Raw genomic sequence first — 16,770 nt, 5'->3', positions numbered from 1 at the left:
ATTGTGTGGAAATGGATCGAAGTGAATTAATATCCAAAGTCATTTTTTCTTTATTTTATTATTATTTTTTTTTACTTATCGTCAACTAGGCCATTACCGCCGAGAAAACCCACTTTCACCATTATTATTATTAGTTACTCGGTCATTATTATTTTGCGAATGTTTTTACTTCGCCCACAGAAGTTCTCTTGTTTGTGACAGAAAAATTCATCAAATCAGGAATCAAAATTCACTCTTCTAAGTTAGAGTGAAATGAAAACGTGTAAAATGATTTTATTTTTGGTTTAGATAAGTATGTAGAATTCAATGATTCAACAGAACTAGTTGTAAAATAATAATGAATACTTCAAAGTGGGGGAAAAAAAGAAAACTTAGTACATTAAAAACGAAAAAATTCATAAAATAATTTTCTCTATCTGCAGTTCTCAAAGTAACGATGAAAATGAAGCTCATATTTAGTTTCTTTACTGATTTCTAAAGGAAAAAATTGATTAATATTTTATAAAAGATTAAAAAACATTAAACTGCAAGACTTTAGTGGCGGTATCTTGGACTTGGTGATGTCTACATGTCAACTTTCCAAGCCAGCAGAACCACATTTTTATTGAAAACAAAAATCTATTCTATGAACACCATTTTTGTAATGTCAAATCAGTTTGTAATGGTGAAAAGTAAATATGTTTCCTTCTGTTTAAAACTAATCACGAAACCAAGTTTTATTAGCATCTTTACAGGTTGCAGAGCTGCTTCTCAAGAAATAACTTTGAAGTTTTACAACTTCCAACTGGTCAGATATTTAATTCCAGATAACTTACTAGTCACAGGAGATGTAAAGCTTCGAAATAAAAATAATAAAATACAGATGAATATTTCTTTAACGGGTATATTTCATAAAACTGCCTTTTTCTTTAAAAAGTTAACTGAAAAACTAGCATTATTTGAAATTTGAAGCTCATTAACTGGAAAATGTACATACAAAATGTTAATCAAAGTTGATATCCTGTAATTAGAAAAGATTGTGGCTTTAGAAGATAGGATAAGAGAGGAAAGAAGAAGATAAAAAAATTACTTTACTATCCCATATCAATCCCATTGATGTGAATTTCACGAACAGACAATGTTTCAATCTATTCCAATAGCTTGCGTAAGGACGCTTAATGGTAAGCTATGTTTGTCAATCTTTTTACTAAACCCAAGCATTTGCGTACATAAACTGGCATTTATTTAACATCTCCAAAAAAAAAAGCTGAAGCTACCAGTTGATGGAGAAGAATTCGCTTACCTTGTAAAGAGAGGCACAGGGATTCTCTCCCTGAGAAGTTCTCAGTTCTCTTAATTTCATTAGAGAGTTTGAGTGAATGATACTATAGAAAGAGTGGTCTCACTTGGCACCACTGAAGGCACAATATCTATTAGGTGCAGAATACTCGTTAAAAAAATAGTTTTGTTACTGTCCATTAACAGAACCACTGCAGTATGACAAGTCGAATCAAACTGAACTAGAAGTCGCAGTATCTTAGTGATTCATACACTAACTATGATTGCAAACCGTACATATATTTTGTGAGCGTAAGGAGTGTCAGAAAAGTGTTGTTCTTGTTAATAATAATATCCTGTATTATGTGAGCATTCAGACTCGATTAAATTGTTTATAGTGATTGGGGTAACTCCAGATAAGTCTCCAGAAATGTCTTGTCCTCTACAGATAAGTTATTGAGTAAATAAAAAATAAAATAAGAAATTAAAATTGAATAATTGATAAAAAAGAATGATTATTTGTTTATAAGTTCAATAAATGTTTTACTGAATTATGACTGCGTATTAAATTAATTCAGATATTTGTAAATAACAACAGAACAATCTCTTATTTAAGTACATAATTGTTCAACAGATAAATATTTTAATAAAATCAGATCAGGAATAAAATTGGAATTAAAGAAATAAATTTCTATTAATTTTGCCAAAAGTTAAAAAGATTATATTTTAGTGAACTCAATCAAAGAAGTTAACATAACAGTGTGATGCCTCTGTAAAAAAAGGTTGTTTAACTTTATGTTAACAGTCTTGTGTTAAGTAGATGCCAAAATCCAAACTGCTACTGCAAGCAAAGTGATTTTATGCAGTCAGCATTAAATATTTCGATCCAATAACCATCTGGATCCTTAATAAATGCTAATCCTTTCATTTTACCTAAAACATATAAAATTAATGATATTTGTTCCTTTAGTTTAAAAATAAGCTAATATAATTAAGCTTATAGTATCTAACTAAAATTACCGTACAGCAAACCAAAAAGAAAAAGGATTCAATTTTTCAAGAGTGAAAACCCTTTCATCAACCTGATAATCTTCGTGTATAATTATTACTTCAGTAAGTGTAAATCAATAACTATTACATTCTTATTGTTAATGGATATTTCTGTTTTATCATTAATACATTACTTCTCTCTCATTTTTTCTTTTTATTTTTACACAATTTCTCAATTGCTGTTATTTTTTTATTTCAAATTATTATAACTTTTTTGTATTGATTTATTTTTCTGAATTTTGTAACTCTGTAATCTGAATTACCCTATATCCGTTTCGTATTTTTGCAATATTGTATCAATTTATTTTTTTAAATTTTGCACAGGAATGAACCGACTCTGCAGATGGCTTTCAGCCAATTTATCATTTATTGTAACATATTTATATTTACAGCAATGTTTTATAAAGCTAAACAGAGATGTATTAACGTTAAACCATATTAACAAATAATAAAACCTTTAAAAAAACCCTCTGAAAAGAGACTGCAAAATATGTTCAACTATCTTCGATATATTGAGCAAATTATAACGAAAAATATAGTAACTTAGAAGTCGTGAAAATTTAATTAAGAATATTCAGAAACAAATACTATTTAATTTAAATAGGCTTAATTTTCAAGAATGAAAAAAACTGCTTAATCAAGAGTGGCTTTTCCGAAGATCAACCCATAAATCCAGACAAGACTAGAATATAATTGAAATACAAAGTTGAAAAGGGTAATGGCTCAAAAGGCATCCATCAGCGTACAACGGGAAGAAGGCTGGAATGGTTCGTCCGTTCAGAAACTTCAGAATGTACGGATTAAGAATCTATACAAGTACTGGAATCGTCCTCAGAAAAAAGGGAAAAAATTAAATACTCCAGTGGTATGAAGAGGATATGGCAGGTAGCGGTTTGGTAACCTCTGGAGGAGTCCGAAACTGGAAAATTTATTTATTTTTGGCCGGCTACTGAAATTTGTACGTAAAAAATCTTTTATAGTTTCTAGACTTTAAATTCTTAATTGTAAAAACTGAATACATCATTAATGGAAAGAGGCAGAAAGTGAAACTCAAAGCGTTCTAAAATTTAGGAGAGCGAGCTAATGCAACTAAAAGAAAATACGAATGAAAGTTGAGTAGATGAATACCTACGAGTTCTGCCTAGAGTTTTTGCTAATAGAATTCTCCGATTCGAATACTTGGCAGTCACAAAGATATCTGAAGGACTATTTTCTTTATCCCTTTTTCGGGTCATTTTCTTTGTGTATTTGTATTTTCTTTGTGAGGAGATAGTTTCAAAATTTTGTCTTTCATAAACACAAGACATGCATTAATTTTAAATTCATGCAAAGATTGTGCAGTTATATCTGGCAAAGACCATTTCTTTCTATACCCAGCAGACCTGTGTTGTTTTAAAATCTTCGTAGAAGTTACAACTGTAAATTAATCATTTCAGTACGTTGTCATGCTGAAAATGTTTGATCAATTTGGACATCAAACATCTAATTAGAATTTTAAGTATGAATAATAGATATTTACCATCATCTGGTTTTTTCACAAATTCAACTCCAAGTTTCTCAAATCGTTCACAAGCAGCATAAACATCAGGCACATGTAAACCGATGTGACCTTTGAGAAGACAGAATTTTTTAAGGTAATAAGTAATAAGAGCCTAAGTTTAAAATAGTTTCAAGCATATTTCACTCACCAAATCCTCTTGGATCTGAGTTTCCATTGTGATAATTCACACTATCGTCATCTTCTGAACCCCAGTTGCTTAAATAGAAAAGAAAAGTACAATATTTGATCATACAATGGGAAGATGATTCCCATATCCACTTTAAAACAGAGATTTACATCCTTTAGAAGTCTAAAGTCAGTTATATACAAGTTTTGATTGTGTAGGATATGTGAAGTGTGGCATGCAGCCTTAAATGATGTGGGTGTACCCTTTTAGTCGCCTCTTACGACAAGCAGAGTATACTGCGGATGTATTCTGTTCCCCAGCCACAGGGAGAAGAAAAAGTAATTATTGATATTAAAAATCATTCACATTATGCCTTAGTACACTTTTTAAGTAATAACTAAAATAAAACTACACTCAATGACCATATGATACGCAAAATCAAAAAAGGGTAACAATAAACATTGTAAATATGAAGAGGTTTGAAGTTCAAATGCACCAATCTCGGCGAGACAAAGATTGAGATGATAAAGTTGGTATTGACTTCGCTTAGTTCAAGTGGCTTCTGCAATAACATACTTGTTTTCGTACACTGTCAGTAAATAGAGCTGACTCTTTGCAATTTCATTTAACTCCGAAAAACGGGTCAAAATCTAGGTTCACTATAAGCATGCAACAAAGCCACAGAACTGCACATCATAACCCATTGTCCACGTGGTTGTGATCGACTTGAAATTGCCTTAAAACTGGGGCTGACTTCATCTTAAAATTAGCTTATAATCAAGCAAAAATAAAAAATGTGTAGTTTTTGGTTCCTTGAATAAGTCAAGATTCTACGGGCATATTTGGAGAATTAGATAATTAATTGCATTAACCCAGTATAAAGATAAACAATGTTTACCAGACATTAAACATTACAGCACGCCGCATGTAATCTGCGTGTGCTGCACAGCTACTTCAGAATATAAAACTGCTCCAACACGATTTCAAATAAAACTAACAGCGACCTAAAAAAAAATCTCTAGGTGTTAAAAATGAATGGAAAATATAAAATTTATACTAACTGAGTTAGCTCTATTGTCGCTTTTCTGGTTAAAGCCCAGACGATTCGTTCATCTTTATCAGAGGGAATATCTTTAACGTCTTCAAACCCCATGAAATATACCGTAAATTTCAATGGGGTTACATCGATTTTTTTTAGTAATTTCATTCCAAGAACACCGGTATAAAATGGTAAAGATTTTTTTGGATCTTTGATTCGATACATTGTTTGCTGCATTATGAACTCCTAAAAAAAATAAAATCCAATGAGGAAAGAGTACGTACTTACACAGAAAAAAATAATAAATGAATTAAAATGTACAAACCTTTGTGGAAGAATCGGCTTCTTGACACAGGTCTGCAGCTTCATTATCAGTTAAGCCTTTAGCGTTTTCTGCCATTTATAAACGATATGAAAAACTTGAAGGCACAAAGAAATCCTACTTAATTTAAGGCACTTGATATTTCTCCTAACTGCAACAACTCTAATTACAATTGTAATTTCTCCTAATTACAACTTACGACTTTAAAGCTGAGGTAGTTGGAAGCTACTCTAACAGTTATATAACCTCTCTTATGAGTTATGTAACCTTCACACTAAAGTAACTGAAGCCATATCAGTAATTACTGATAAGAAATAATTTACCCCGGCACTTTTTTTTCTGTTACAGGGAATGTACAGAAATCGGGCCGAATTATATAAATATAACGAAAGAATGCTTATGTGTAATAAGTTGAATGAGGAAATACTAACTGTTGACGGGATATTTCCTGGCTATTTATACTTTTTCTACAAAGCAAATATTAATCATTGTATAAAACTATTTTTAATGAAATCTAAGAAGTTAAAAAATGTTTCCTCAATGGGAACAATACTTATTGCGTGCCCTATTCTAAATTGAAAAGGGCTTTAACCTCTGAAAGTAAAAACCATTAGATAAAGATAAATTATAAAGACTTTAAAGTTATTTTTATAATCACAATGATTTATACTTAACAAAACTCTTTTCAAAAGTAAGAAAAATGATATACTTTAGTGGCAACCACTTTGATTAATGACAAATCAATTTTTCAATTACTATTCAACTTAAATTCAGAAAATTAGTATACTTAACTGCTTGTAAAGTCTAGTCAGGTTAACATCCAAATTCGATGTTTCAAATATTTATACGTGTCCTCTTAGTACTAGAGACACGTTAAAAAAATAGAATTAAGATGAAAGTAATAAAAACTAGGTATGAGGAAGTATATTCTTGAAATTCCACAGAAAGTCTGGTAGCCTAACTCGATAAATGCTTGCGCAATGTCGAGAAAGGCCCTTAAGCAATACTGCTTTTGCTCAATAAAGAAGCATGAGATTTACTACACGATGACATTTATATACCGTGAACTTGAACTGATGTTGAAGCTAGATAATCTGAGCATAGAGGATAAAGAAGAGGCGTTTAAGGAACTTTTCTAGAACCTTACCCATTAGTAGAAATCTTACAGGGAGGTAGGATGTTCAGAAAATTTTAAATTAGTGCCAAAAAAATATCAAAAATTGTACTAATGGATAATAAATAAGGAAAACTTTTATTTTTTTTGTAACTTTCAATAGAGTTAGTTTACCTTTCAACTATTATTTTTGATCGAAGCTATTCAACTATTCAATTAGTAATATTTGCTCTACAATTCATGTATAACTCTCTCTAACAAAATTGATAATTTTTTTGAACTACTGGACTATTAACTATTACACTTTGATCTTTGCTAAAAGGCTGAGAAGCGAGTATGTCTACATATTAAGCGGGTACACGGCCGATGGCTGATTTTTGTCAGCAGGCCTCTTAATGGAGGAAATCATGCGGCAACAGCCAACTAGATTAAAAATTATACAGTAAATTAAACGATCTAAATAAATAGGCCACGTCCCCAGCTAAAGATTAGCCGAAGTCTTTTGTGGCAGACATTCTGTTTAAAACCAACTCGTGCTTTTTTGATTCAACTTCTTGATTCGCTTTAATCGCTCCTTCTGGGTTTCTCACTCTAGAAGCGATGTGGGCTCCGGAACTTGCCCGGGTAAGCAGGGTGCTGACACGGTCTTGTGTGTAGACATTCCACCTCTGGCTGAATTATTATACACTAAAGAAAAATACCTAATATTTTCGGTCAAAATAGACGAGATATCCTTTTCTTTCCTTTTATTTCGCAAACGTATCTTTAAATTTGGGCTACCCTATGGGTACATTTCACCTCTGACTTAGTCATTAAATCAATAACAGAAAAATCTATCTTTCCAGTGAAAATGGAGGAAAATTCCTTATTTTTCCTTTTATTTTGCAATCGTTACCCAAAATTCAGGCTAACCTGCGTGCACAATCAAACTTAGCCTTATTCAATAATACACTAAAGCAGAAACCACTGTCTTTCCGAATAACTACAGGAGAATTCCTAATTTTTAATAATACTTTTAGCGCTACAGGGAAATATTTAGTATATGTGCTGCCAATTCCTTTAGGAACTTGTCTCTATTTCTGTTATAACTGCTGCATCTAAAGAGGAGATGATTCAGGACTATTGCAAAATGTGCAGTCACATTTAGGACTATCTGATAACTTGATTTTATGCAGGTGCGGATTCGTGAAATTATGATTGTGTAAAAAATGCCTTTTTCTCATAAGTACTTCAACAAACCATGGCTTTTTGGGAATCCTAGGCTGTAAATCAGCGTAATATTTACCCTTATTGTTTATTTATTTACCCTTATTAAGCCTGGAATTGTACACTCAGAGTCGCCCTTACACTAAAGTTACTATTGCAAAACTAAAGAAAAAATAACAAATACTCGACTAGTTTGACTGAAAAGATTGAGATTTCTGACCAAGTTCATTGAAAAATAAGCCACTCAAGAACTGTACACTCAGGGTCGCCCTTACTCTGTAGTTACTATTCCAAAATTAAAGGAAAAATTAGGAATTCTCGTCTAGTTTGACTGGAAAGATTGAAATTTCTACACTGGATCATTAAAAATAAGCCAGCCTGGAATTGTACACTCAGGGTCGCCCTTACTCTGAAGTTACTATTCCAAAATTAAAGGAAAAATTAGGAATTCTCGTCTAGTTTGACTGGAAAGATTGAAATTTCTACACTGGATCATTAAAAATAAGCCAGCCTGGAATTGTACAATTAGGGTCGCCCTAACACTGAAGTTACTGTTGCAAAATTAAAGGAAAAACGAGGAATTTTCGTCTAGTCTGACTGGAAAGATTGAAATTTCTACACTGGATCATTAAAAATAAGCCAGCCTGGAATTGTACACTTAGGGTCGCCCAACAACTGATGTTACTGTTGAAAAATTTAAGGAAAAATTAGGAATTCTCGTGTAGTTTGACTGGAAAGATTGAGATTTCTGCCTAAGTGTATTAAAAAATAAGCCAGCCTTGAATTGTACATTCAGGGTCGCCCTTACTCTGAAGTTACTATTGCAAAATTAAAGGAAAAATTAGGAATTCTCGTCTAGTTTGACTGGAACGATTGAGATTTCTACACTGGATCATTAAAAATAAGCCAGCCTGGAATCGTACACTTAGGGTCGCCCTAACACTGAAGTTACTTTTGCAAAAATAAAGGAAAAATTAGGAATTCTCGTCTAGATTGACTAGAAAGTTGGTGATTTCTGCCTAAGTTTATTAATAAATGTGCCAGACGGGAGTTGTAGACACATGGGAGCCAGAATTTGATGGCACAATTGCAAAATAAACGGAAAATTTAGCATTCTTTAAAAGGTAATAGAAATATAAGTAATTCCAGTCTAGTTTAACTGGAAGGAATGAGACTTCTTTTTCAATATTACGGTTTCTATAGTTTAAAGCTAGAAGAGAAATTCTTATTATACACGTATTTCTCATACGTTAATTAAATATGACGATCATGTTAATGTATACATTCTACCTCTTACTTACTTATTAAAATACTGAAACTGAAATTATAATATCTCCATTATAACTAGACAAGCATTAATTATTTTCCATTAATTTTGCAAAAGTCAATCGAAATTCAGACGATACTGTGAATACATTCTACCTCTGGCTTAGTTATTAATACTCTGAAGCGGAAATCTTTATATTTCCTGACAAACTGTGCGGAATGTCTTATTTTTTTTCTATTTGGCATTCTTAACATAAAATTCAGAGTTGCCCGTTTGTACAATCTAATTGGAGCATGAATCACAATCACCATTCAAATAAGAAGAGAAATAAGTAATTCTAGTCTAATTTTCCACATACATATTTGTTTTCATCTTCATTATCTTATACTTATGACAAAGGAATCTTGTACTCACAGGCGTGTTTTTATTTAAAAAGGTACGAAAGAAGAATTCATGGAGAAATTAAGAACTCTCGACTAGTATCAATAGAAGATTGAAATTTCTGCACTAGATCATTAAAATAAGCCAGTCTGGAATTGTACACTTAGGGGCGCCCTAACACTGAAGTTACTTTTGCAAAATTAAAGGAAAAATTAGGAATTCCCCTCTCGTTTGACTAGAAAGATGGGGATTCTGCCCAAGTTCTCTGAAAAATAAGCCACTCAAGAATTGTACACTCATGGTCGCCCTTACTCTGAAATTACTTTGGCAGAATTAAAGGAAAAATGTGGATTTCTTGTCTAGTTTGACTGGAAAGAATGAAATTTCTACACTGGATCGTTAAAAATAAGCTAGCCTGGAATTGTACATTCAGGGTCGCCCTTACTCTGAAGTTACTATTGCAAAATGAAAGGAAAAAATAGGAATTCTCGTGTAGTTTGACTGGAAAGATTGAAATAAGTAATTCTAGTCTAATTTTCCACATACATATTTGTTTTCATCTTCATTATCTTATACTTATGACAAAGGAATCTTGTACTCACAGGCGTGTCTTTATTTAAAAAGGTACGAAAGAAGAATTCATGGAGAAATTAAGAACTCCCGACTAGGATCAATAGACGATTGAAATTTCTGCACTAGATCATTAAAAATAAGCCAGTCTGGAATTGTACACTTAGGGGCGCCCTAACACTGAAGTTACTTTTGCAAAATTAAAGGAAAAATTAGGAATTCTCCACTAGTTTGACTAGAAAGATGGAGATTCTGCCCAAGTTCTCTGAAAAATAAGCCAGCCTGGAATTGTACATTCAGGGTCGCCCTTACTCTGAAGTTACTATTGCAAAATGAAAGGAAATTAGGAATTCTCGTGTAGTTTGACTGGAAAGATTGAGATTTCTACACTAGTTCATTAAAAATAAGCCAGCCTGGAATTGTACACTTAGGGTCGCCCTAACATTGAAGTTACTTTTGCAAAATTAAAGGAAAAATTGGGAATTCTCGTCTAGATTGACTAGAAAGATGGTGATTTCTGCCTAAGATTATTAATAAATGTGCCAGACGGGAATTGTAGACACATGGGTGCCAGAATTTGAAGGCACAATTGCAAAATAAACGGAAAATTTAGCATTCTTTAAAAGGTAATAGAAATATAAGTAATTCCAGTCTAGTTTAACTGGAAGGAATGAGACTTCTTTTTCAATATTACGGTTTCTATAGTTTAAAGCTAGAAGAGAAATTCTTATGATACACGTATTTCTCATACGTTAATTAAATATGACGATCATGTTAATGTATACATTCTATCTCTTACTTACTTATTAAAATACTGAAACTGAAATTATAATATCTCCATTATAACTAGACAAGCATTAATTATTTTCCATTAATTTTGCAAAAGTCAATCGAAATTCAGACGATACTGTGAATACATTCTACCTCTGGCTTAGTTATTAATACTCTGAAGCGGAAATCTTTATATTTCCTGACAAACTGTGCGGAAAGTCTTATTTTTTTTCTATTTGGCATTCTTAACATAAAATTCAGAGTTGCCCGTTTGTACAATCTAATTGGAGCATGAATCACAATCACCATTCAAATAAGAAGAGAAATAAGTAATTCTAGTCTAATTTTCCACATACATATTTGTTTTCATCTTCATTATCTTATACTTATGACAAAGGAATCTTGTACTCACAGGCGTGTTTTTATTTAAAAAGGTACGAAAGAAGAATTCATGGAGAAATTAAGAACTCTCGACTAGTATCAATAGAAGATTGAAATTTCTGCACTAGATCATTAAAATAAGCCAGTCTGGAATTGTACACTTAGGGGCGCCCTAACACTGAAGTTACTTTTGCAAAATTAAAGGAAAAATTAGGAATTCTCTACTAGTTTGACTAGAAAGGTGGCGATTGTGCCCAAGTTCTCTGAAAAATAAGCCACTGATGAATTGAACACTCAGGGTCGCCCTTACTTTGAAGTTACTATTGCAAAATTAAAGGAAAAATTAGGAATTCCCCTCTCGTTTGACTAGAAAGATGGGGATTCTGCCCAAGTTCTCTGAAAAATAAGCCACTCAAGAATTGTACACTCATGGTCGCCCTTACTCTGAAATTACTTTGGCAGAATTAAAGGAAAAATGTGGATTTCTTGTCTAGTTTGACTGGAAAGAATGAAATTTCTACACTGGATCGTTAAAAATAAGCTAGCCTGGAATTGTACATTCAGGGTCGCCCTTACTCTGAAGTTACTATTGCAAAATGAAAGGAAAAAATAGGAATTCTCGTGTAGTTTGACTGGAAAGATTGAGATTTCTACACTGGATCATTAAAAATAAGCCAGCTTGGAATCGTACACTTAGGGTCGCCCTAACACTAAAGTTACTTTTGCAAAATTAAAGGAAAAATTAGGAATTCTCCACTAGTTTGACTAGAAAGGTGGAGATTGTGCCCAAGTTCTCTGAAAAATAAGCCACTGATGAATTGAACACTCAGGGTCGCTCTTACTTTGAAGTTACTATTGCAAAATTAAAGGAAAAATTAGGAATTCTCCTCTCGTTTGACTAGAAAGATGGGGATTCTGCCCAAGTTCTCTGAAAAATAAGCCACTCAAGAATTGTACACTCGTGGTCGCCCTTACTCTGAAATTACTTTGGCAGAATTAAAGGAAAAATGTGGATTTCTTGTCTAGTTTGACTGGAAAGAATGAAATTTCTACACGGGATCGTTAAAAATAAGCTAGCCTGGAATTGTACATTCAGGGTCGCCCTTACTCTGAAGTTACTATTGCAAAATGAAAGGAAAAAATAGGAATTCTCGTGTAGTTTGACTGGAAAGAATGAGATTTCTACACTGGATCATTAAAAATAAGCCAGCCTGGAATCGTACACTTAGGGTCGCCCTAACACTAAAGTTACTTTTGCAAAATTAAAGGAAAAATTAGGAATTCTCCTCTAGTTTGACTAGAAAGATGGAGATTCTGCCCAAGTTCTCTGAGTGAATAGTTTGACTAGAAAGGTGGAGATTGTGCCCAAGTTCTCTGAAAAATAAGCCACTGATGAATTGAACACTCAGGGTCGCCCTTAGTTTGAAGTTACTATTGCAAAATTAAAGGAAAAATTAGGAATTCTCCTCTCGTTTGACTAGAAAGATGGGGATTCTGCCCAAGTTCTCTGAAAAATAAGCCACTCAAGAATTGTACACTCATGGTCGCCCTTACTCTGAAATTACTTTGGCAAAATTAAAGGAAAAATGTGGATTTCTTGTCTAGTTTGACTGGAAAGAATGAAATTTCTACACGGGATCGTTAAAAATAAGCCAGCCTGGAATTGTACATTCAGGGTCGCCCTTACTCTGAAGTTACTATTGCAAAATGAAAGGAAAAAATAGGAATTCTCGTGTAGTTTGACTGGAAAGATTGAGATTTCTACACTGGATCATTAAAAATAAGCCATCCTGGAATCGTACACTTAGGGTCGCCCTAACACTAAAGTTACTTTTGCAAAATTAAAGGAAAAATTAGGAATTCTCCTCTAGTTTGACTAGAAAGATGGAGATTCTGCCCAAGTTCTCTGAAAAATAAGCCAGCCTGGAATAGTACATTCAGGGACGCCCTTACTCTGAAGTTACTATTGCAAAATGAAAGGAAAAAATAGGAATTCTCGTGTAGTTTGACTGGAAAGATTGAAATAAGTAATTCTAGTCTAATTTTCCACATACATATTTGTTTTCATCTTCATTATCTTATACTTATGACAAAGCAATCTTGTACTCACAGGAGTGTCTTTATTTAAAAAGGTACGAAAGAAGAATTCATGGAGAAATTAAGAACTCCCGACTAGGATCAATAGACGATTGAAATTTCTGCACTAGATCATTAAAAATAAGCCAGTCTGGAATTGTACACTTAGGGGCGCCCTAACACTGAAGTTACTTTTGCAAAATTAAAGGAAAAATTAGGAATTCTCCACTAGTTTGACTAGAAAGATGGAGATTCTGCCCAAGTTCTCTGAAAAATAAGGCAGCCTGGAATTGTACATTCAGGGTCGCCCTTACTCTGAAGTTACTATTGCAAAATGAAAGGAAATTAGGAATTCTCGTGTAGTTTGACTGGAAAGATTGAGATTTCTACACTAGTTCATTAAAAATAAGCCAGCCTGGAATTGTACACTTAGGGTCGCCCTAACATTGAAGTTACTTTTGCAAAATTAAAGGAAAAATTGGGAATTCTCGTCTAGATTGACTAGAAAGATGGTGATTTCTGCCTAAGTTTATTAATAAATGTGCCAGACGGGAATTGTAGACACATGGGAGCCAGAATTTGAAGGCACAATTGCAAAATAAACGGAAAATTTAGCATTCTTTAAAAGGTAATAGAAATATAAGTAATTCCAGTCTAGTTTAACTGGAAGGAATGAGACTTCTTTTTCAATATTACGGTTTCTATAGTTTAAAGCTAGAAGAGAAATTCTTATTATACACGTATTTCTCATACGTTAATTAAATATGACGATCATGTTAATGTATACATTCTACCTCTTACTTACTTATTAAAATACTGAAACTGAAATTATAATATCTCCATTATAACTAGACAAGCATTAATCATTTTCCATTAATTTTGCAAAAGTCAGTCGAAATTCAGACGATACTGTGAATACATTCTACCTCTGGCTTAGTTATTAATACTCTGAAGCGGAAATCTTTATATTTCCTGATAAACTGTGCGGAATGTCTTATTTTTTTTCTATTTGGCATTCTTAACATAAAATTCAGAGTTGCCCGTTTGTACAATCTAATTGGAGCATGAATCACAATCACCATTCAAATAAGAAGAGAAATAAGTAATTCTAGTCTAATTTTCCACATACATATTTGTTTTCATCTTCATTATCTTATACTTATGACAAAGGAATCTTGTACTCACAGGCGTGTTTTTATTTAAAAAGGTACGAAAGAAGAATTCATGGAGAAATTAAGAACTCCCGACTAGGATCAATAGACGATTGAAATTTCTGCACTAGATCATTAAAAATAAGCCAGTCTGGAATTGTACACTTAGGGGCGCCCTAACACTGAAGTTACTTTTGCAAAATGAAAGGAAAAAATAGGAATTCTCGTGTAGTTTGACTGGAAAGATTGAAATAAGTAATTCTAGTCTAATTTTCCACATACATATTTGTTTTCATCTTCATTATCTTATACTTATGACAAAGGAATCTTGTACTCACAGGCGTGTTTTTATTTAAAAAGGTACGAAAGAAGAATTCATGGAGAAATTAAGAACTCTCGACTAGTATCAATAGACGATTGAAATTTCTGCACTAGATCATTAAAATAAGCCAGTCTGGAATTGTAGACTTAGGGGCGCCCTAACACTGAAGTTACTTTTGCAAAATTAAAGGAAAAATTAGGAATTCTCGTCTAGTTTGACTGGAAAGATTGAAATTTCTACACTGGATCATTAAAAATATGCCAGCCTGGAATTGTACAATTAGGGTCGCCCTAACACTGAAGTTACTGTTGCAAAATTAAAGGAAAAACGAGGAATTTTCGTCTAGTTTGACTAGAAAGATGGGGATTCTGCCCAAGTTCTCTGAAAAATAAGCCACTCAAGAATTGTACACTCATGGTCGCCCTTACTCTGAAGTTACTTTGGCAAAATTAAAGGAAAAATGTGGATTTCTTGTCTAGTTTGACTGGAAAGAATGAAATTTCTACACTGGATCGTTAAAAATAAGCTAGCCTGGAATTGTACATTCAGGGTCGCCCTTACTCTGAAGTTAAAGGAAAATTAAAGGCAAAATTAAAGGAAAAATGTGGATTTCTTGTCTAGTTTGACTGGAAAGAATGAAATTTCTACACTAGATCATTAAAAATAAGCCAGCCTGGAATTGTACACTTAGGGTCGCCCTAACATTGAAGTTACTTTGGCAAAATTAAAGGAAAAATTATGAATTCTTGTCTAGTTTGACTGGAAATATTGTGGTTTCTGGTTGCATGTGTTAATGAATAAGCAGAGCGTATATTGTAGACTCAGGCTTACCTGAATTTAAAGTTACAATTGCAGAATCAATGGAGAAATAAAAAATTCTCATCCAGTTTGACTGCTTATAGAGAAATTTCTGTCATTCATTTCTTATACATTTTACCTGAGACTTAATTTCTAAAATACTGAAACAGAAATTTAAGATTTCCATTAAATCTGAACAAGGTTTACTTATTTTCCATAAAATTACGTACGTAACTCAATATTCAAGCGTCCCTGTGTATACATTCTTCCTCTGGCTTAGTTATTTATTTGCTGAAGCGGACGTCTTTATATTTCCTGAAAAACTAGACCGAATGTCTCAGGTTTTCTTTTATTTGGCAAATGTAACATTTAATTCAGAGTTCTCTGTTAGTACAATCCTATTGGAGCATGTATCTCATAGACCATTAAAAAAATAAGAAGAGATAATTCTCGGGTAATTTCCACTAAACCTATTTGATTTCAGCTTCACTATGTTAATTAATACCTAAGACAAAGGAATCTTGTACTCACAGGGTTGCCTTTATTTAAAAGTTACGATTGCAGAATTTATGGAAATATAAAGGAAATTAATGGAATTTTCGTATAATTTTACTGGAAAGATTGAGATTCCTTTCTTCATTTTTTTGCTATCTTTCTCCTTCATTTGTTCAAAACTAGAAAAGCATTTCTTATTTTCCCATTCAGCTTTCAGTCTTAATTTGAAAGACGTACCCTGTGTATGTATTTTATCTCTGGCTTACTTATTGATACACTGAAGCAGAAATTTTCCAGTCCAGACTGGAAATGTCCAGTCAAAGTAGACGGGGATTCCTGATTTTTCCATTAGTTTTACAATAGTAACTAAACATTAATTCTACCTTGTATATCTGGCCGGCTCCAGGTTTTTGTGGGCCCCTTGGGCCTCTTTGTGAAGAAAATCATGAGGGGACAGTCTACAGGTAGATTAAAAATCATACGATCTGGACATATAGGCCAAATAGGATTGATTAGTCGTCGTCACCTTTGGCAGTCATTCTGCTTAAAACTGTGTAAAGTGTGCTTTGTTGATTCAACTTCTTGAAACGCTTTAACCGCTCTTAGTAGGTCTTCCGCTCTTTAGGGGTGATGGCGTTAACCTCTAGAAGCGATGTTTCTTCCGTTATTATTGCACTTACAAAATTTAGTTTTGAAAACTTGAGGTCAATCCGATGAAATACTCTGTTGAAACTTGCTAACAAATAATTACTCGTATCGCCACTCAATGAACGAGAGTCCAATTCTTCCACAACAAATTTAATTTGAAGTTAAATTACTTTTGGAATTAGTAGTTATTTTAAACTAAACATTCTGAAACATTACGAAAACGAAAGGAACATAGTAATTATTGTTGCTAGGCAC

The 16,770-nt window shown here is 32.9% G+C and overlaps 1 protein-coding gene across 1 annotated transcript; it reads right to left on the bottom strand.

The window, feature by feature from the left end:
• Positions 1–1,945: 1,945 nt before the first annotated feature.
• Positions 1,946–5,590, bottom strand: Glo1 (Glyoxalase 1). The gene is made up of 5 exons (XM_074130406.1): positions 5,339–5,590; positions 5,036–5,259; positions 3,996–4,063; positions 3,827–3,916; positions 1,946–2,190 (listed from the first exon to the last, which is right to left on the bottom strand). The coding sequence occupies exons 1-5, from the start codon at positions 5,411–5,413 to the stop codon at positions 2,096–2,098; spliced, it is 552 nt and encodes a 183-aa protein (XP_073986507.1). The 5' UTR covers positions 5,414–5,590; the 3' UTR covers positions 1,946–2,095.
• Between the last annotated feature and the right edge of the window lie 11,180 nt (positions 5,591–16,770).

The sequence above is a fragment of the Rhodnius prolixus genome, unplaced genomic scaffold (genome assembly GCF_049639745.1).
Source record: "Rhodnius prolixus isolate KJV_2025 unplaced genomic scaffold, Rpr scaffold_4, whole genome shotgun sequence".
Classification (NCBI taxonomy): domain Eukaryota; kingdom Metazoa; phylum Arthropoda; class Insecta; order Hemiptera; family Reduviidae; genus Rhodnius; species Rhodnius prolixus.
This window is presented reverse-complemented; position numbering and strand designations above follow the sequence as displayed.